The 21,772-nt window shown below is 39.7% G+C and overlaps 1 protein-coding gene across 2 annotated transcripts in view; it reads left to right on the forward strand.

Annotated features, from left to right (window-relative positions):
- The window catches only part of MRC1 (mannose receptor C-type 1), a 103,765-nt gene that overhangs the window by 37,962 nt on the left and 44,031 nt on the right, over positions 1 to 21,772 (forward strand). For both annotated transcript variants that reach the window (XM_057732775.1, XM_057732777.1), the window contains 5 exons: positions 3,368 to 3,514; positions 8,990 to 9,175; positions 12,207 to 12,364; positions 14,744 to 14,854; positions 20,220 to 20,335. In XM_057732775.1, the coding sequence (XP_057588758.1) occupies positions 3,368 to 3,514; positions 8,990 to 9,175; positions 12,207 to 12,364; positions 14,744 to 14,854; positions 20,220 to 20,335 (718 nt within the window). The remainder of the gene's footprint in view (positions 1 to 3,367; positions 3,515 to 8,989; positions 9,176 to 12,206; positions 12,365 to 14,743; positions 14,855 to 20,219; positions 20,336 to 21,772) is intronic.

The following is a 21,772-nucleotide window of genomic DNA, read 5'->3' on the forward strand; positions in this document are numbered from 1 at the left end:
ATGATAATAGGAAACTAACAGATGTGATAGAAAAATTTAAAAAAAAGAGATGGAGCAACAACTGGAAGGTAAAACAACTGCAATAGCTGAAGTGAAGAGGTGGGAAGAAGAAAAAAAAGAGAGAAAAGGAACAAAAAAAGCCAGAAAAGGCCTTGGCTGTGGGCGGGGCTTAGACAAGGGGGGGCCGGAAGGAGGTTAGGCAATGGGCAGGGCCTATGCTTAGAAAAGGCCGTGGGGGTGGTGCGGAATGGGGCTTAGGCCCAGTGAGGCAGAGAGGCCCAGGAATGCCTCTGGTCCTGGGGGCAAAGGACCAGGTCGCGGTACCCAGCAGGCTCCCTGTGCCCGAGTTGGTGGGAGAAATGCTAGGCACCTCCCCTAGTCCTCCAGCCTCAGAGGGTTGCTCCTCCTTGGATTCTCTTCTTCCTGACCCCCTCTATCCTATTCCCCTAGGACCCTCACAGCTGCAGGGGGCACCGGAAGGCAGGAGACCAGACTCTGATGCCCAACAGGCTTCCCCGGGCCAACTGGGCTAGGGTAGCACCTGTGGCACTTCCCCAGATCTCCCAGTCTCGTAGGGTCCCTGTCTGCCTCTCTTCCTCTCCCCCGCCCCCCACTCTCCTAGGTCCCAAGCAGCTGGAGGGGGCCCTGGAGTGTGAAAGACCAGGTCCATGAGCCTAGCAGGCTTCCCAGAGCTAATGGGAGGGGAAATACCTTCTCTGCCTCCCTTAATCCTCTAATCCCAGAAGGCCTCCTCCCCTGCCCACTTCTCCTCTTCTCCCCTGCTTTACTTCTTCACCCCTAGGACCGATGAGACCTAGAGGGGCACCTGGAGGACCAAAGACCAGGCCTGGGGGTGCAACAGGCCTCCTGGTGCCAAGTGGGTAGGGAGATTTCCTGCAGCGTCTCCCCTGATCCTCCGGTCCTGCAATGCCCCCCCCCCAACTGCTGTCTGCCTCTCTCTCTCTTCTCCTCTCCTCCCTCCCTCCCATGCCTGTACGACCCACTCAGCTGGAGAGACTGAGGGACCAGACTCAGGGGCCCAGCAGGCCCACCGGGCCCAAGTGGGCAGGGGAAAGGTCCTCCGCACCTCCCCTGGTCCTCTGCTCCTGGAACGTCCCACCACCAGTCTGCCTCTCTTTCTCTTCCCCTGCCACGTTCCAGCGTCCCTGGGACCAATGCGTCTGGAAGGGGACCCTGGAGAGCTGGAGACCAGGCCTGGGAGCCCAGCAGGCTTCCTGGGCCAGTGGGCAGTGGAAATGCCTTCCGCTCCTCCCCCGATCCTCTGATCCCAGGGGGTCCCTCCCCCCTTCCGCCTCTCTTCTTTTCCCCCCACCACTTCCCTTCTGTACTCCTAGGACCAAAGGCTGGCAGGAGCCTTGGAAGGTGGAGGACCCGCCCAGAAGAAATACCTGGCGGTGCCTCCCCTATTCTTCTGACCTGGAGAGATCCCGTCCCACCCCCACAGTCTGCCTCTCTCCCTCCCCCCGTCCCCCTCCCCCCCATGCCCCCAGGATCCTCCTGCTGGAGAGGGGCCCAGAGAGTGAAGGACCAGGCCCAGGAGCCCAGTCGGCCTCCCTGGCCAAGAGGTCAGGCGAAACACCCTCTCACCTCTCCGTCCCCCAATCTCAAAGCCTCCACCCCCACCAGTCCGCCTCTCCACCTCCTTGCCCCTCCTCCCTCCCTCCCACACCCCCAGGACCCAGGCAGCCTGGAGGGGGCCTTGGAGGGTGGAGGACCCTGCTGGGGACCCCAACAGGTTTCCAAGCTGGGGAGCTCAGCAGGCCTCCTGGCCTCCCGGGCAGGAGAAACCCCGTTGCGGTTTCGGATCTCCCCAGCCCCCAAGGGTCTTTCCAGGAGGGAACGTCCCCCCTCAGCCAGCCACCCCCCAGGGGCTCCGGTCCCGTCAGGCTTCCCCTTCCCCACCCCCCGACTTCCCGCAAGTCCTACCCGGTTGCTCCAGGGTTCCTGTGGTCTGCTTGGGCCTCAGGTCCCCCCTCAAATGGTACACTTTAAATATATGCAGTTTATTGTATGTCAAAAAAATAAATAAAAATTTAAAAAAAAGTGAAATAGGCACGGAAAATTAGTAAACAAACTTATAGTTTTACCAAAGGGGAAAGGTGTGTGAAAGGGATATATCCGGAGTTTTGATGAACATATCCACAGGAATACATTTAAAAGAGAGAATCAACAATGCCTCACTCTATGGCAAGGGGGGTGTACCAAACACTCTAGAATAACTTATCTGTGAAAAGTCACTGACGTTGAATACATATATGAATACGTGTAACTACAAGATTCTGTACACCTGACAAAGATGACATTGTATATCAAGTTTATTCCAATAAAAATAAACATTGAATTAAAAAAACACCATCTTTATCTGTATCATTAACAAGTTTTTCTTTGTGTGCTGTGCAAGCAACTTCCAAACATTTTTGACAAAGGCTTTAGGGAGCAGGGGATGTGATTCCCGTCTTGCAAGAAGGGAAAGTGTGGTCCAGGTACAGGTCGGAAACACGTCAGAGGTCACAAGGCAGAGTCATTGACAAAATGTGACGCATCACCCTGTCTTCTCTTGTGAGGTGGAGCGAGATTTTAGAACACTGGTTTCAAAATCATTTATTAAAGTGGTGAAAAAGCATGAGAAATGTGGATATTGATGCATGTATCGATTGCACTAGCAAAGTTGACTTGACCTGGTTCTTTAGTCAGTTTCCAGTAAGCAATGGGATGAGAGGTTAACTGTTAAAAGTATCTTCACTAGGCTGAGTTAAAAATCTTGAGAGAGGGCACCTGGGCCCTGGGAGTACTTTATCAGCCTTTACTGTGGCATATTGCTACTTCCAGCGTCTTTCCCCTTCTCTTTCTCCTCCCACTGCCTTCTTTCCTGGCTCCTCTTTCCAACTGGGAAAAGTTTTCCCATGTCCAGGGTCTAGGCTGGTCCTCACAGTTAGCTTTGACTTAGGTTTTTTGGGAAGTATTGACAATGTTGAATATGGCTGTTTGGAACAGCGTGTATTCTTTAGTTATTTACCCCGCTGTCATACATAAAATAACCCACTGTAAAGATTGTTCAGGGTTTAAGGTTTAGCTTTATCGTTTAATATTGTGGGGAAAAAATTATTTCAAAGAAGTAAACTTATGTAATCAACATTTCAGGTATTGGAATGATCCAACCATGAGAAAACAAATAGACACCCAACATGGCTTTTGCTCTGTAATCAGTAAATATTTATTTGTGAATGTGTAGCGAGAAGAGTGGGGACCGATTAAATGCCAAGGATAAACACATGAGGCTGGGAGGGGTGCTATCTACTTGTGATTCCTACAAAAGTCTCACTTTTATTTTTTCTTTTTCCCAAAGGAAGTCCATCAGCAGAACCAGGGAAAAGCTGTGTGTCACTAAATCCCGGGAAAAGTGCTAAATGGGAAAGCCTGCCATGTGCTCAGAAACTAGGCTATATTTGTAAAAAGGGCAACACCACTTTGAATTCTTTTGTTATCCCCTCAGGTAAGTGATCTAATTGATCTGAAGTGTATAAAATATTATGATTTAAAGATCAAATGACAGCCCAGTCCTACCTGTAGGTAGTGACAGGTTTCGTTGATCATTTACGGGGTCAACTTAGTGATATTCCTACAAAATGTCTTTTTGTTGGCTGCTAACATTTCCTGAGTGTTCTGGAGTGTTTGGGCATAAGTGAAGCCTTTGACACAGCAGAAATAAAAATTTTATCTTCACAGCTGCCCTATGAGGTAGGTAGTATTATTCATATGTTTTAGATGAAGAAAAAGATATTCAGAGAATGTAACAAAATTGCCCATGTGACAAAACCGGAATCCAAGCTAGGAAATCAGTATCTGAAAGGGATGTTTTTATTATGTCCTCACTATTTAATGGCCCATCTAGGTGCCAGTGCTATTCAGGTTAACATATGAAATGGAATAAAACATCCTAGGAATAGTCACTGAATTTTATACATAGGCTAGACCAGAGGGAAAAAATGCAATTATGCTCTCTGTTATAATTTTATAGAAGAATTAAACTATTATGGCCAGAACGCATTTTTTCTTCAAATTGACAAAAAAGCAAACTAACTGTGTATTTTTCACCATCGACTGTTTTTGGAGAGACACTTAATACTTCAAAGGGATTTATGTATGTATATATATACTCTGCTTGGGAAATCTGCCAGCGTGGCATTCTTGGCATTTTTTTCTCCATGACTTTTAAAGCAATTTCATTTATTTAAAAATATAATTGGCTAGAAAGTCCAAGGTATGACACAATAAATAATAACAATCTCCTCCAACTTCTTAACTTCATATATGCAGTTATTCTCTGAATAACTGTATCTGGGTGGATATTCTTACTGAGCTATTCTATGAATATATAGATAAATATGTTTGTAATTATTTTTGTCTGTTTTATACAAATGACAGCATATGATACACTTTGCTCTATTTTTTTCATTTAATAACAATTTGGGGCATCATTCCATATAGTACATAAATAGCTTCTGTATTCATTTTTTTATGGCTGTACATTAGCCATTGCAGGGAGAAACCATATTTTTTTTGACCTGTCTGCTATTAATGGAGCTTTAGTTTCCTTCCAGTTTTTTATATTACAAACAATCCCACAGTAAATAACTTTTTACATATGTCCTTTCACATGTGTGATTATTCCTGGAAGTGGAATTGCCAGATCAAAGAGTAGGTGTGTTTGCCATTTTATTTATTTTATTTTAAAAATAAATGTATTTATTTATTTATTGGCTGAGTTGGCTCTTCATTGCTGCGCACAGGCTTTCTCTAGTTGCTGTGAATGGGGGCTACTCTTCGTTGTGGTGCTGGAGCTTCTCATTGCAGTGGCTTCTCTAGTTGCAGAGCACGGGCTCTAGGCACGCAGGCTTCAGTAGTTGCAGCACATGGGCTCAGTAGTTGCAGCTCATGGCCTCTAGAGAGCAGGCTCAATAGTTGTGGCACACGGGCTTAGCTGCTCTGCGGCATGTGGGATCCTCCCGGACTGGGGCTTGAACCCGTGTCTCCTGTATTGGCAGGCGGATTCTTAACCACTGCGCCACCAGGGAAGTCCCTGTCATTTTAATGGACACAAATATGGCAGAGCTCTGCAATGAATATAGATGAGGCTCCCATTATTGGGTTTGATTATACTTTACAGGGTCACCTTTGTGACTGTGGGCATGCCTCAGGGAGACCTTAGTCATTTTTGTATTTGATCTCCTCTATTCCTCCCGTACAAGAAAAAATATACTCCTTCCTTCTTGGAAGAGCGCATATAGTTCTCCTTGAGAAGATTTGGAATTGCCACTTTGGGGACGAAAAGAATGGTGGTTTTATCATTTCCGTGGCACAGGAGGCAGAGTTCTGTAACTTGACCTTGTTCCTTAGTTCCTATCTCTTAGTGGAAATACTAATACTTGTTCTTCCTGTGAATATTTGTTCACAGTGTCAAGCACTCAGTCCATTATTCTTATTTCTCTGCTATGCCCTTTGCCAAACCAAACTTGGGTCTGCTGGTCTGCGCACAGTTTAGCCAATCTACAGACACCAGGCTGTGGTGAAGGAAAGTGCAACGTTTATTTCAGGTGCCAAGCAAAGAGTCCAGGGCAGCTAGTGCTCAAAAAACTGAAACTCCCCGATGGGTTTCAGCAAAGCGTTTTTAAAGGCCTGGTGAGGGAGGGGGGTTGTAGGGTATGTGATCAGCTCATGCACAGTTCTCTGATTGGTTGATGGTGAGGTAACAGGGCAGTGTCACAGGGCTTAATGTTACCAGTCCTTAGGGGCCAACAAGTCTGGGGGCTACATGCTCATGATCATCAAGTAGTTAATTTCTTTCAGTTGGTGGTGGTTTAGCATCTGTAAAACAACCCAGGACATGTGCATCAGATACTATTATCTGAGTACTCTGAGCTAAAGCCGAGGGTATGAGGGAGTGGTCTGTCCCGGGAAGCCTCCTCTGTAGGGTTCTGCTTGGTGGCATGCCTTACTTGACTCACTTGCTAACTTTCACTTCCCATGGGTTGTGAATTGCTCTATACTTCCTGGATTCATCATTCTATCTTATCTATAAACTCAAATAAACCAGAGCTTGGAGAAGCACGTCAGCGTTAGGATTATGAGCACACGTGATTGATGCCTCTCTTGGGCAAAGGTTTCCCTCGTCCCCTGTTTGTCCTGACAATGCCACCCTGTTCGTCCCTGGGTCTCTAGAGCTACACTGTCCAATTCAGTAGCCACTAACCACATGTGGCCACTGAGCACATGAAATGCGGTTAGTTTCAACAGAGATGTGCTGTAAGTGTAAAATATGTGCTGGACTTCTAAGACATAGCATGAAAAAGAAAAGTAAACTATCATTATTTTTAATTGCTTGCATATTGGAGTGATAATATTTTGGATATATTGGGTTAAATAGATACATTATTAAAATGAAAGTTACCTGTTCCTCTTGACTTGTGTTTAACATGGCAACTCGCAAATGTATAATTCAGCACGTGGCTCCTATTTGTGGATTACATTATATTTCAATCAGACAGTGTTGCTCTAGAAGAACAAGCCATCTTTTGTGGCTGCCCCTGGGAACTCCCCTTCATTGGTTGTTTTCATGTTTTGAAATATTTTAAGAGTGCATCTGTTTAGTTTTTGAAGCCTTCAGCATGTTCTGGCATTATTTTCAGCTTCTTGGGCAGCAAAATTAAAATATCCCACCAGAGGGCTCCAGAGCGATGCATATATATATATATATATATATTTATTTATTTATTTATTTATTTTGGTAACCACTGGAACTGTATAGAGGGAATAGATTTTCTAAAAATATGCATTTTTCTATTATAATAGTACAGTGTTTGGATATCAGGACTGCCTATTTAGTTGAATGATTGCACACAGAATCTTTTTTTTTTTTAAATAAAGTTATTTATTTATTTATTGGCTGCATTTGGTCTCCGTTGCTGCGTGTGGGCTTTCTCTAGTTGTGGTGAGCAGGGGCTGCTCTTCGTTGCAGTGCATGGGCTTCTCGGTGCAGTGGCTTCTCTTGTTGCAGAGCATGAGCTCTAGGCACGCGGGCTTCAGTAGTTGCAGCACGTGGACTCAATAGTTGGGGCATGAGGGCTCTAGAGAGCAGGATCAGTAGTTGCGGCGTGTGGCCTCAGTAGTTGTGGCGCAGGGGCTTAGCTGCTCTGTGGCATGTGGAATCTTCCCAGCCCAGGGACAGAACCTGTGTCACCTGCGTTGGCAGGCAGATTCTTAATCACTGCACCACCAGAGATTCTCTGTGCACCGAATCTTGAGCTTATACAAAGGTGATGCTTACAGTCCCAGACTTTGAGAGAATATGGGACTGTTGGATTAAACGAATAACAAAGGTGCCCTATGTTGAACCTTTACTGGCAGCACATTTGAGATACGCTTAATATCAAACTTAAATAAAGAAATTGACATTCTTTTGGTAATATAGTCCCTCTTTAAGCAAGATATATTGCTCAATTGCTGTTTGAAATAGTATCCATAAAATGGTAATAATAAGGGCTTCCCTGGTGGTGCAGTGGTTAAGAATCCGCTTCCCATACACGGGTTTGATCCCTGGTTCGGGAAGATCCCACATGCCTCGGAGCAGCTAAGCCCGTGCACCACAACTACTGAAGCCCGTGTGCCTAGAACCTGGGCTCCACAACAGGAGAGGCCGCCGCAATGAGAAGCCCGCACACCACAGCAGAGAGTAGCCCCCGCTCTCCACAACTAGAGAAAGCATGTGGGGCAGCAACGAAGACCCAACACAGCCAAAAAGAAAATTTTTTTTTAAATGGTAATGCTAAGCTGTTGTGTGTCAAATATAACTTCAATTCTTTTTCTCAACCAACATTCATCACATGTATTCTGTGCCAGTCCTGTGCCATTTTAGGGCTCATGGGGACGAACAAAGGGAGTCTCTTGCCTTCAGACGTCGTTCCTGTCACTTTCCCTAGCTCATCACTGTTACCGTACATGTTTGTAATGTGTAGTTAAGGTTTTGAAATTTGACCCTGTTAGTAGCAATAATTTGGATATTGATCATTATCGCTGGTTTGAGTAAATAAACATTGTTGTCATGTTTGTAATTTATGGTCGTATTATTTCAAATGTTTCCCAGGGCAGAAGAACACAGTGAGGATGGGTAGTTCAGCATTAGTATTAGTATTAGGTTTATTTACAATTTTTTTACATATATGCATAGTTTGGTTCATGTGATATGACTTGCCCAAGATCACACAGCTTGTGGCAAATTCAGATTTTGCCGGAAAGACTTTGGAATCGAAATCCCTGTGATTTCTGCAATGTCACGTGTCATCTTTTGGGAGCAAGTCTGTGGCAGGGGGTTGGTTCAAAGGCACAGGCGGCCGGCTTACACTGCCATGATTTCAGAAGCTCCTCAGTGACCCCCGCCCCCCACCCATTCCAAGACCTGTGTCAACCCATCTTTCTCCTGCCTGCCTTTTGAGTCTTGCCTGTCCTCTGAGGAATGAATGGCTCCTTAACGTCCATAGAATAGAGGTAAATTGAAATCTTTGGAGGAATGCATTATATGACAAAACTTTTGTGCCTCCAGTATTTATAGAACATGCTTAGGACACGTCTGCTGATAATAAAATGCAGACAAAATGAGATAATCTATTGTATCTTATTGTGGCCTGGTTGTAGGTACAATTGAAAGTACGAAGAGCTTTCTCATTTGACTTTAAAATGAAAGATGATGGCTTCCATATCATTTTTAGTCTAAAGCAAACACAGTCTCATCTATCTTTCGTGAATACCTATGCCAAAAAATGGAAAAATAAATATTAGCTATGTTCGCCTGTAACTATGAGCTGTTTCCTATAGAGAGTGATCAAAAATACTGTTAAATTAAAAAATATTTTAAAAAACAATTTTAAAAAATCTCCTTTAAAATTTTTCCAAACTCTTTTTTTTTTTTTTGTAGAAAGTGATATGCCTACCAAATGTCCAAGTCAGTGGTGGCCGTATGCAGGTCAATGTTACAAGATTTACAGAGAAGAGAAGAAAATCCAAAGAGATGCCTTGCTCGCGTGTAGGAAGGAAGGTGGTGACCTAGCAAGTGTCCACAGCATCGAGGAATTTGACTTTATTATCTCCCAGCTGGGCTATGGTAAGAACTTCCATTCGTAATATGCTTGACTCTACCTGACTTACCACCCATCTTTGGAAAATTTAATCATAAATGTTAAATTGAATAATCTAAGAAATTCAAGTTAACAATTCTATGACCAATTTAGTAACATATTAATCATGTATAAAATATAAAAATTATATAGTAATTTAAAGCATTTTTACCACGAAGAGAACATTTTTTTTCATTTAATATGGGATCAACCTATGCAGTTTTTAAAATATAATTTTTCTATAAATAATCAAGATTCAGAGAAGTCTACCTTAAATATGTGAACAGTATTTCACTAGTTAGAATTATTTGTGTGTGTGGATGTATTTTCTCTTTTAAGGCCTATATTTTGTCTCGCTGGAAAGGTCTCTAAATGAACCATCTCATCCTTTGGATTTTATTCTCTTTATTAATCGAGCTAGAATGGCGAGCAGCAAAAGAAAGAAGATATTTCATTAGAGTGGTTAGATGGTGGCCTAGACCTTTTAAAGAAATTTGCATCTCCATTTTAGGACTATAATTTAAGAGATAAAGAGAAAATGTAGTAACTAAATATTGTAAAGTTTTCAAAAATTGGCCCTATCAAAAACATTTAAAAAGTGCATAAAATGAGTTGGGAATGCTTATCCTGAAGAGGAGGAGGGCAAGGAAGGATGTAATGAGGACCGGCACCCAGTGGTACTTGCTGATTAAATGATGATCTTCTGCTTCCACTGATGAGATTGCTGAATAGCTGGACCTGTTCATTTCCAGAGAACAAAACAAGAGGAAATGGATGGTGGTAATGGTGGGGACTGCTTCCTGATACTTACTGCCTGAAAAATGATAGGAGTGGAGGTAGGGGAGAAGAAAAAAACAATGAACAAATAGACGAGAAAAAGAGAGTAGTCTCAGACAAAGATGTAAAAGATCTCCAACACTGCTGCTTGCTAGTGCCAGGGCCGAATGGAATCCTTCCTCCTCTGCTCACCTCACTGAGTTTAGCAGGGCGATGATGATATTCTGCCACAGCCCATAAATAATGTCTTGATTATTCTATATTGACCTATCTTGGAGTATCCGGATTACACAATAATAATGTAATCGAAACCAATACACCTGACTAATATCATGACAGAGATGGCATGATATTTATAGTAGGTCATAAAGTTTGCAAGTGAATCCATGGAAAACAGATTAGTTAAGAGGCTGTAGGGCTAACGTGCAAATTTTGCTCTATTTTATATAATATGGTCTAGTCATAGGAGAGCCTCATATATTTATTGCTCTAGTCATTTTGGGAGTTTGGATGGTGAAGGTTTCTTTTAAACTCAGCTGGAGAATTAATAAATTTTCACTAGGGAAACCTTCCCTTTTTATTATTGATAAGGATTTATTTATTTAAAACAATACAAATCATATTGTGAAAGGTAAAGAAAAGTTCTAAAATTAAAATTATTGTTTCTGAGTCAAAAGCCTAGACAAGCTTTTTTTAGCTAGTTGAGATGATATCTTTCATGCTAAGCATGGAAATATGTGGATAAATTGGGACCTACACCTGTTAAGTTATGACTGTATCAACAAAGACAGCTTCCCTAACAAAATTTATAAAAATCAGTCCAACACCCTTATGCTCACATCTTATATATTTTTGGAGGATCAACGTTGTGCGTATGAACTACAAAAGCTAGAGGGGGAAGAACAGCTTAGTAAGAAAAATGTTTATCAGAAGCTCTTAATACTTTATTATCATTGTGGGACTTGGGAGTTGAGGTTTTCACTGGTCTTGAACCTAAAGACCTTGAGGGGTACATGAGGTCATTTTGGAGCCTATGTTTGCTACCCAAAGATCATGATCTGCTAAATTAAGTGAAAGGAAAAGGGATCATCCTGGCCATGCCATGCACGCTTCATGCTGCTGGAAACATCTGCTGGGGTTGAAACCAGGCCAGCCAGGGACTTCTCCAAAAGCGAGTTTGAGTGACAGCTTTTAGGAGGAAGAGACTAAACCATTTAGGGAAATTCCTATATGATGTGGCATTTTGCTCGTTTTCTACTACAGTGTCATCTTTACAATCTTTTGGCAAGTAATTTTATTTCACTGTTTAAAAGACATAAATCAAGAATTCATGATGGAATTCCCAGGAATGCAACTTAAGTACATATTGAATTCTGTATTTCTTCAATTGTTAAAAATATGGAAATGTGTATGATTTTAGCTGTGAGACCTCAGGCCTTCAATTTTGTCCCATTTTTACTTATGAGGTTTAGAATTCTTGAATTACAGCTACCGATAAAATCAATAATGCTCTTCATAGAATTTCAGAACAGAGTGATCACCTTTTATGTCTATACTTGGTTGTTTTTATTTTAACTTTTGTTTGTTATTTGGGTTTTTCTGGCATTTCATGGTGAAAATGGTGACAGATTCATCTATATTTACAGACTAATAAATAAATGAAATGCCAGGAGACAGCCCAGCTCTTCAGTTTATACATCTTCTCACTGTATAGATCATTTTCACTCCTATTAGATTAAACTTTTAACAGAAACACCTAGAATGTTCTTGGTAACAACATAGTAAAATAGAAGTGGTTTTTAATTTTTATTAAGATTTAATAGTAGTCAAATCGATTTATGTATAAATAAGCTACCATATTTCCAGCACCATGAATGTGGTTGGTATGGTAAATTATAACAAAAAAGCAGCTTCACAAGATAGAGGGTAATGATAGAACTAATTCATATTAATTTTAACAACTCCCAGGAGACAGGATTTGCAGTCACACAAAAGAATACAGTCACACTCACTATGTGAAGAATATATTACACATTTTAAACTAAAACTGACAGCATAAGATGTAGCTGACACCTCCGACTACAGAGGTAGATGTGATTAACACTCAAGAGGATGGTCTTTTATGATAATGATAATATCAAGGGAATTGCTGATAAAGTAGGGGTCTTCCTTTCCTGATAACCTTCTGATCTTTGGAAAGAAAACAGTGTAAATTACTTTTGTGTTTTTCTTCCTGTTTAGAGCCAAGTGATGAGTTATGGATTGGCTTAAACGACCTCAAGATTCAAATGTACTTCGAATGGAGTGATGGCACCCCTGTAACATTCACCAAATGGCTTCGGGGAGAACCAAGTCATGAAAACAATAGGCAGGAAGACTGTGTGGTGATGAAAGGCAAAGTAAGGCAACTTTAGTTACTGGTATTTAGCAAAAGCTACAAGGGAATTTTCCTTCTGCCTCACTTATTACATATCGTTGTTTCCATTGTTTCTATTCTACTGAATTGGCATAGATCAAAGTTGAAGTAGAATTCAGATTCAGTTTCTTGAGTCTCTCTCAATTGTCTGGCAAACCCAAATCCTCAAGAGGACTAGGAAAGCAACAGACAGAAAATTTCATTGCAAAGATGAAATTAACTAATAACGAATGCTCATATTGTTCCCATGCTTGGTTCTAAGTGGTGTTCCATGTTTGTTTGTTTGTTTTTTAATTTTTATTGGAGTATAGTTGATTTACAGGTTGTGTTAGTTTCAGGTGTACAGCAAAGTGAATCAGTTATACATGCACATATATCCGCTCTTTTTTAAGATTCTCCTCCCATATAGGCCATTACAGGGTATTGAGTAGAGTTCCCCGTGCTCTACAGTAGGTCCTTGTTAGTTCTCTATTTTATGTATAGTAGTGTGTATATGTCAGTCCCAATCTCCCAATCTATCCCTCCTCCCCTTCCCCCTAGTAACCATAAGTTTGTTTGCTATATCTGTGACTCCACTTCTGTTTTGTAAATAAGTTCATTTGTACCCTTTTTTTGAGATTCCATGTATAAGTGATATCATGTACTTGTCTTTCTGTGTCTGACTTATTTCACTTAGTATGACAATCTTTAGGTTCATCCATGCTGCTGCAAATGGCTTTATTTTGTTCTTTTTTATGACTAATATTCCATTGTATATATATACCAAATCTTCTTTGTCCATTCTCCTGTTGATAGACATTTAGGTTGCTTCCATGTCTGGGCTACTGTAAATAGTGCTGCAAAGAACATTGGGGTGCATGTATCTTTTTGAATTATGGTTTTCTCTGGGTATATGCCTAGGAGTGGGATTGCTGGGTTATATGGCAGTTCTGTTTTTAGTTTTTTAAGGAGCCTCCTTATACTGTTCTGCATAATGGTTGTACCAATTTACATCCCCACCAACAGTGTAGGAGGGTCCCCTTTTCTCCACGGATGGTGGCACATATTTTTACATGGCTTGAGTAATCAATTCAGAGCTTTGGTTCTACTTTTAGCTGGTTTCTCTGAGTGGATGGAGACCTAGCTAGATTTACTCTGGGTCCAAGAGCCTAGGGTCTGTGCTTGGAGAGCTACAGTTGTTTCTTTTTTAGGTTATATGGAGGTGTCAAATATGAAAAGATGGCTTCCATGTCTTAAATATCACTTTAGCGACTGATGTATATCACCAAGTTATCTTTTGTTACTAGACAATGGACACAGTGGTTAAGGGGCTGGGTTTTGATGCATGGCTTATTTCCTCGTTTGTAAAATGAGCGTAATAATCGTACCCAGCTCACATGGTGGGTTTAAAGATTAAATGGGTTAATGCCTATATAACATGCACAGTGCCTGGCCCAAACTTCCTGTTCAGTAAGTATTAGCTACTGTTTTGGTCATTGTGATTGTTTTTATGGTGATAAATTGAAAGCTTAAGAGTACATGTTAATTATTGAAAGAATAGACAGAAGTGTGTCCTGGGAAGAGGAAACCAGAGAGCTTTGTACTTGTAGGGAACTCAAAGGACAGTATGGCTGAAAGCGTGAAGTGAGAGGTAGAGGGGTGTGTAGCGGAGATACTAGCAATGAGAAAACATGCATTAGCCTGGGAACAGCCAGCCCAGATCTGCAATTTGTAATTATTATGCTGGCCAAAGAGTTGAGTCCCAGATTGTACTGGGCACAGAAAACATTTTTCAAGGTGTTTAGCAGTTACGGGAAGGAGAAGAGGTCATTTAACATGAAATCTCTAAGGAAGGCAGAAAGGGTGGAATTTGAAGCAGAGTGAAAGATGACACCTTAGCTCAGGAGGATCCTCATCAGTAGAAATAGGAAGAAGGGAGGAAAGAAGACTGGTTTCAGGTGTGTGTTCAGTTTGGGCGTCTTGCATGGGAGCATTCTTTCTGGGTGGCTTTAAATGTACTCAGTTAACTTGAAAACAGCTGCGTGTAGGGATGGACAAGGAGGCAGACCTTTTGTCTGGACCATCACTTAAGGGCTTATGAGCATTTTTGATTTCTCTCTGAATCCCTCTCCATAGTGGCTTGATAGCCAAGATATAAAAACAAACTGGGGCTGCAGTCTCTTTTTACGACTTTGTAGCCAAAGTCAAATTTGCAGTTTCCTGGTGAAATGTCCATTTACCTTTCCTTTTCATAGATGCCTTTTTCTCTTATTAACCTCCAACCTTTGCTTCCCTTTCCAGAGGCGCAATTACGAGAAACTAGCATCAAAGTCAAACAACTGATAATCATTAAGGTTTTCTTGCCTACCTTTGCTTTTTGCAGGATGGGTACTGGGCGGATCGGGCCTGCGAACGGCCTCTTGGCTACATCTGCAAGATGAAATCACAAGCCCAAACTCCAGGAATAGTGGAAGTGGAAACAGGCTGCCGGAAAGTGAGTACAGAACGCATGCAATGGTTTCAAATAAGCAAATATGATGTGATAGGCTTAGCTTAATTTTGTCTGTGAAAATACTTAATTGTTATAGGAACCAAATGCTTCAGCTTAAAGGTATTGGTAGTCTATGACCCTGTGAGTCGTCAAGGACATTTCCAGTGGATAACCTTAAGTTGCAGATAGCAAACGATCCTTAGTCATTTTTTCCATTTATAATATTTCTGGTGAGCCTGTTTCTGGTGGATATTCTTCTTAGTAGGTCCCTGAGGATCTGGGAGGCAGGAGGTCTAGACTCTAGCTGGTAGTGGCAGGTAGTAACTCAGTTACACCAAGTCAAACCATGCAATCCTATTGTGCTTTAATCTCACCTGCACCACAGTTAGTAATACCTCCCCGCAGGTCTTCTCTTTCTTTGAGGCTAAAGCAAGTGATTTCTGTGGAGCTGTTTCTAAAATCGTCAAGAAGCTACAAAAAATACGGAGTATATGGTTATCATTTTCCTGTTTGATTGCTGGGTTGACCATCTTCCTCTTTTTTCCTTTCTCACTTCTCTTGGATAAAAATAAAGTAGAAACTGATTTTCTGCCCAAGTGTGTCATGTTGTTATCAAATCATAACAAACACCAAAATTCATGAAACATAATTGAGTACTGTACAATTAAACCATAAAGAAAAATAGAGGAAACAGAGAAAAATCACAGAATGTGAGAGAAAGGATCTTAGGGATGATTGAAAACCCCCTTTTAATTTTTGAGTTCTGGAAATTTCAGCTCAGAGAAGTGATCGCTTTTTATGAGTCGCACAGAGGCAAGGCTAGAACCCAAATGTCCTGCCAATACCAGTACACTTACATATTCTTTGCCTAATCATATGCATGTACAGGAGAGTGTATGTTAATGTAACTTTCTATAAGTAATAAACCAATCCTCAAATTTTATTACTTCTACACAGTCAAAATTTTGTGTATATTTTTTCTATAAACTGCCATGTCTATAGTCTCTGATAAAACCCATTTTAATCCTTAGGTTGGTAGGAAGAAAAAGAAGAAAATATCAGCCAACTCTTTATTGAGTGTGGTTATTATGCTTTCAGTGATCCTAAAAGATAAATATTACATTTCTAACTAGACAGAAGATATAAGAACTCAGAGATATTAATTTAATTTAGCCAGATTTCCTCAAGTCGCTGGAAAGAATAGAAAAAAAAAAAAATCCACTTGCCAGCAAAGGAAGATAACATTACAGTTTTTTAGTCTGGGCCTGGGTACTTGGTGGTGCAGGGGTATTTCTGAGAATTCAGAACAACAAGCCTTCTGTCGTAAAGATCTAGGATTCAGTTTTCAATTCATTGCTACCTGTGTGGGAAACCTTGATCTAAAAAATTAACATGAAATGGTCCCGAGTTGCTAATGTTCCTGTATGTCTGACAGATGCAAATGTAAATCCTCTTTACACAGAGGTCCCCCTTTCCAGGCTGCTTGGGAATCCCACAGATGAGTTTGAACTCCAGAATTATAAAACACCGCCAGGAGCTTTAGATGGTCAAATGAAAGGATATCACATTAAAGTGGATGTGTTTTTAAATGCTTACAGAAATAAAAGGTGGAATTGAAACTGTGGACCAACCACCAAGTTTTGTTATGTGGTGTTTTCCTGTGATTCAATTCTAAATATTTTTTATTTCCATTAATATTTTTTGGACCCATGAATTATTTAGAAATGTGCGTGTGTGTGTGTGTGAGATCACGATGGTAGAAGTTTTGCTGGTAGTGATGGGGGTTTTGTGTTTTAGTTTCTAAATAATTGGGAGATACTATTGATCTAAATTTCATTGCATTGTGCTCATATAAAGTTTTTGTTGTTTGTTGAAGTTTTCTTCATTATCTAGTACACAGTTAGTTGTTATAAGTATTCCATCCATGCTTGAATAGAATGATCTTTGGTCTGGAGGGACCATGGGTCTATATGTGTTGACTAGATAAAAGTTAGTAATTATATTATCCAGATATTCAGTATTCCTAATATTTTGTCTGCTCCCCTTGTATTTCTATTAAGTTTTGATTTTTATACCTTGACCTGTATTATATCTTCCCAGTGAATCAGTCTTTTAATTATGTAATTATTTTCTTCATTCATAATAATGTTTTTTTATCATAAAGTCAATTTTAAATAATATTAATATTGCCTCAGAAGCTATCTTTGCTTGGTATTTCCCTGGAATCTCTTTTTCCAGCTGATTGCTTTTAATCATTGTATGTTGTTATATTTTAGGAATGGCTCTCGTAAATAAAGACCTGCATTTTCATCTTTAATCTAATTTGAGGAACTCTGGCTTTTAACTGGTGAAGACATGAGTTTAGATTTGTTTTGCTTACCAATCTATTTGGATTTGTTTCTACCATTTTATTATGTGCTTTATTTTGTTTGCTGTTCTGCTTTCTTTCAATTTTTTTTTTCCTGTTTCTCTTTTTGTGCATGGCATTGGTTCTGTTGATTATCTTTTTCCCCTTTTCCTCCTCTGTGGGTTTGGAAATTATACATTCTTACTCCTTTTTTTTTTTTAATGGTTAACCTTATGTTTTTAACATGCATTCCTGACTTGAAGTTAACCAATATCTCTCTGCCTCATGAACAAAATGAATGTTATTATTCCATTTAAACATTCAAAATTTTTTAAATTTTGAAATAATGTTAGATTCACAAGAAGTTGAAAGGAAAGAGTATCAAGAGTTCCCCTGTATCACCACTCTGCTTCTGCCAATGATAGCATCTTATCTAACTTGAGTGCATGATCACTACAGGTAGTTGGCATGGATACAATATTATTAACTAAACTACAGATCTTATTAGTATTTCATTCTTTAACTTCCTATCCCAATTAGTTATCTTTGGTATTTGTCCAGGCAGTTAGACCTGGATTTACTGACGCTTATCAACTTTGCTCAGTGTAGACTTTTAGCCTATTTATTCCTCTTGACTTTACTTTCTTGTCAAAGCAAATCGTTTGGAAGTTCTTTCACTGGGATTTGGGAGTGGAAAACTCTGTCTTTGTCTGAAAATGTCTTGATTCATCTTCACTCTGCATAGTAATTTAGGTAACTCGTCTTAGAATTCTAGATTGACGGCTCTTTTCTGACAGCACTTTATATATTATTTTTTTTCTCCTGGCCTTTATTTTTGCCATTGGAATTCCTATTAGACTAATTATTCTTCTTTTTTTTTTTTAAAGCGGGTACTCTATATTATCTCTCTGATTGATTTTAAGATTTTCTCATTGTCTTTTTCCTTAGTACAGTGTGTTGAGATTTGGATTTGTTTCATTGCTTCTATTTGGTACTCAGTATACTTCTTCATTTTGAGGATTTGTACCTTTCAGTTATTGAAAATTACCAGTCATTAATTTTATTCAGTGCTTCTGAAACTTCTCTCAGGTTGATTTTCAACCTTTTCCTTCTATTTTCTAGCAGTATGATTTTTTAAACATGTTTTCACATTCTCATCTCTCTTCTACTTTCATTCAATTTACTAATTTGTTAATCCTTCTGAAACGTATTTTCTATATTTAATCTGGCCATCGAGTTTTAACTTCACATTTTTCTTTTCTAGAGATTCTGTAATGTGTGTTCCAATCCTCTCATTCTTTGTTCGTAATATTTTGATCTTTCATCATTGATTCTGTTTCTTCCTTTGTCACTTAAATCACCTCAATGTGCTTCTTTTTATATCTTTTCCAGATTGTTTTATTATGTTGAAAGGTTGACTCTCCCTTAAAATGAGACACTTTTCTCACTTGGTTTATAATTGTTGACTGTGGGTTAGTCCCCATCTCATTCCCCCCCAACCCTCATATGTCATAGTCCTACATGACCTGGGTTGTGGAAATACTTCCGTTGTGCGGTTTTGCACTTTACTTCTCAAAGTTCCCGCATGATTCTCCTTTTGTAGACCACGTTTTACATTATTATTTTTTTGGCTGTAGATTCTCATCCAGTGTGGAGAGTGTAAGGCTGGGGTTCGCGCCCGTCTATGGCACAGACTCAGTATGTATTTCAAATGGAAGAATTTTTTTTCTTCTGGCACCCAGAACTCCAGGCAGGTGACAGGAATCTCTATCGTTTCCTGCTTCTATGCGAGAAAAAAAAAAGAGTTTTCTCTCTCTCCTTTCACAGAAGGGCTACCTTAGTGCCTATCATCTTTTTGCAAGGACTTCAGTTCTCTCCCTGCCTCGGTGGGCTGATGGCCAGATACCCTAATCTGTATGGACGTTAATACCCAGCCCCTAGACTCCAGGGCCTTCATCTCGGTCTGATACCTGACCAGGCAATGACCATCTCAGCTTGTGCATTTTCCACTCCAGAGTTTTAGTTTTCTAGTACTTATTTTTTTTTTAATTTATTTTTTAATTTTTTATTGGAATATAGTTGCTTTACACTTGTACCAGTTTTTGAGGTACACCAAAGTCAATCAGCTGTATTTATACACATATCCCCATATTCCCTCCCTCCCTCAACTCCCCCCGACCCTCCCCGTCCCGGCCCTCTAAGGCATCATCCATCATCGAATTGATCTCCCTTTGTTATACAGCAACTTCCCACTGGCTATCTGTTTTACAGTTGGTAGTATATATATGTCTGTGCTACTCTCTCACTTCATCCCAGCTTCCCCTTAACCCCCCGCCCCCACCCCCACTCATACATACTGAATCTATAAAAAAAAAAATGGTACTGATGAACCCAGTGACAAGACAAGAATAAGGATGCAGATGCAGAGAATGGACTAATACTTATTTTTGATACCTGGAGATTTCCTCTTCTTTCTCTCAAACTCTAGTATAGATTTTCTGTTTACTGTTATGTTTTTATTGAGCATGTTTTTATTTCTGTGTGTTTGAAGTGTGGGAGAGGAAGCCGGTCAAATCATTTTGCCAGAAGTTGAATGAGTACTATCCTGTGACCAGATGGTACAGCTTTAGACTCACCATCTACTACTGGCTTCAGTAGGTGACTAGGCTTGCTATTCTGCAAAGTATTTCCTGTAGTTACCTATTCTAAAACTGAGATCTTAGCCATTTTGTTCAGTTTCTCTGGTAAACATTTCACAAATCATTTTTATGGGAAGTTGCATCGGAAGTGGAGAGAATGACTTGCCTCACCCCCATTTTGTATCATAATTTGTCATATGAGGAACAATGCATTCACGTTTTCCTCATCCACACACATTGTTTTCATTGCATGTCAAGTTACTCATATTTGTGTTCTTTATACACTTCTATTGTTTACTAATTTGTGTTTCATGATAGAGGAATTATTAAAGTATTATTATGTAATAAATGTGCATGATGATCTGCTTTATAACACCAACAGGGCTGGAAAAGACATGGCTCCTACTGCTATTTGATTGGGCACACACTTTCAACATTTACAGAAGCGAACCAAACCTGTGTAAACGAGAAGGCTTACCTAACAACTGTTGAAGACAGGTATGCAACTGTTTTAATTCTTTTTTTAAAATGTATCAAATAATGAAGCCTTTCTAAAAGAGCATATCAGTGTGCTCTACATTTTTAAGTAAATTACACTGAATCTTCAAGTATGGTTTGTAAATATAGGAGCATTAAAAATCATATTTTTATTTGGATTCTTCATTGCAAACACTATATCTTGCTACTTTTAGTACCATAAAACAATATTCAGAACTGTTTGCTAATACTCTGGTAAATGTTGTTTACAGATCTAAACTTTATTTTTAATGTAGCAGATCTCAGATTCTTTAGAGCAGAAAAAAAGAAAGTAAAATTTGTCATCTCAAAAGTCAAACTTTCTATCTTTACTACCACCTCCAATGTAAAAGAAGGCAGAGAGATTTGTTGAATTCTTTATTCATCCTTCCATTCTTCCATTCCTTGTTTTGCTTTGCTTTGCTAGGTTTACTAGACTAATAGGTCCAGAAAATGACGCGGACATAGAGAATTTTATGTAACTTTTAACCTCTAGTCCCATAATTCTTTGAGATTTTAGTATTTATTTTTCTCCTACTTTTTGCGAAGTACGGGATAGGCACAGAAGAAACTTAAAAGAAATTTTTTAAAATGTCCATTTGGTTTGGAGTAAGTAGATAAAAAATTGTTGAGTTTTAATACAGTAAGTTATATTTATTGGCCTTTCAAGGCAGACCCAATAAAATGGACAGGATGCTATTGATATTAAAAATTCTTTGATTAAAATGAAAGATGTAGAATTAGTATAGTCTTCATAAAAGAACTTGGGCCAGTATTTGTTCTATTTTCATGTATGATTAAATGTCTGATACATTGTAACACCCTGATATAATGCTAACATCTGAAAATCCAAACATAAATAATTTTTATCTTATGACCAGGAAGTGAGCTACACATTTTTAAATACTGTGGGAGCATTTTCTGATCTGTGGGTCTCCTGAAGTAGAGATTTCCCTAGGTTTTCTATTTTATGTTTGCTTTTCTTTATGTGTTTTCTATGATACGTGTGTTCAGGAACTCACTAACTCTGTGGTTCAATTTGGTTTTTAGACATTTAAGAAAAATTGAGTTTGTTACTTTTCATTTTTTGGTTTGTTTGGTTTAGGGAATGAAATGATTCAGACTAGGGTCAAACAAATGTTCTGTTGTTGTGGCTTTCTCTCCATTTCCCTCTCTGCTCTTGCTGGAGACATCTACAACTCCCTTTGTTCCTGGAAACTTTGGGCACCACTTCTCTTTTGCGCCAAAGAGAAATTTTTGCCTGTGTTGCTGCATCCTTGTCTGCTTATCATTTAAGACAAATTTTGTTTGCCTTACCAACTACATTGTATTTTTGCCAGATTACACCAAATATAAGGATGGAATCCAGAGGAAGAGAAGGTGTTGAAATTTGTGGTTCTGCTCCCAGTTCTTTCCAGA

Source organism: Hippopotamus amphibius, chromosome 4 (assembly GCF_030028045.1).
Source record: "Hippopotamus amphibius kiboko isolate mHipAmp2 chromosome 4, mHipAmp2.hap2, whole genome shotgun sequence".
Taxonomy (NCBI): domain Eukaryota; kingdom Metazoa; phylum Chordata; class Mammalia; order Artiodactyla; family Hippopotamidae; genus Hippopotamus; species Hippopotamus amphibius.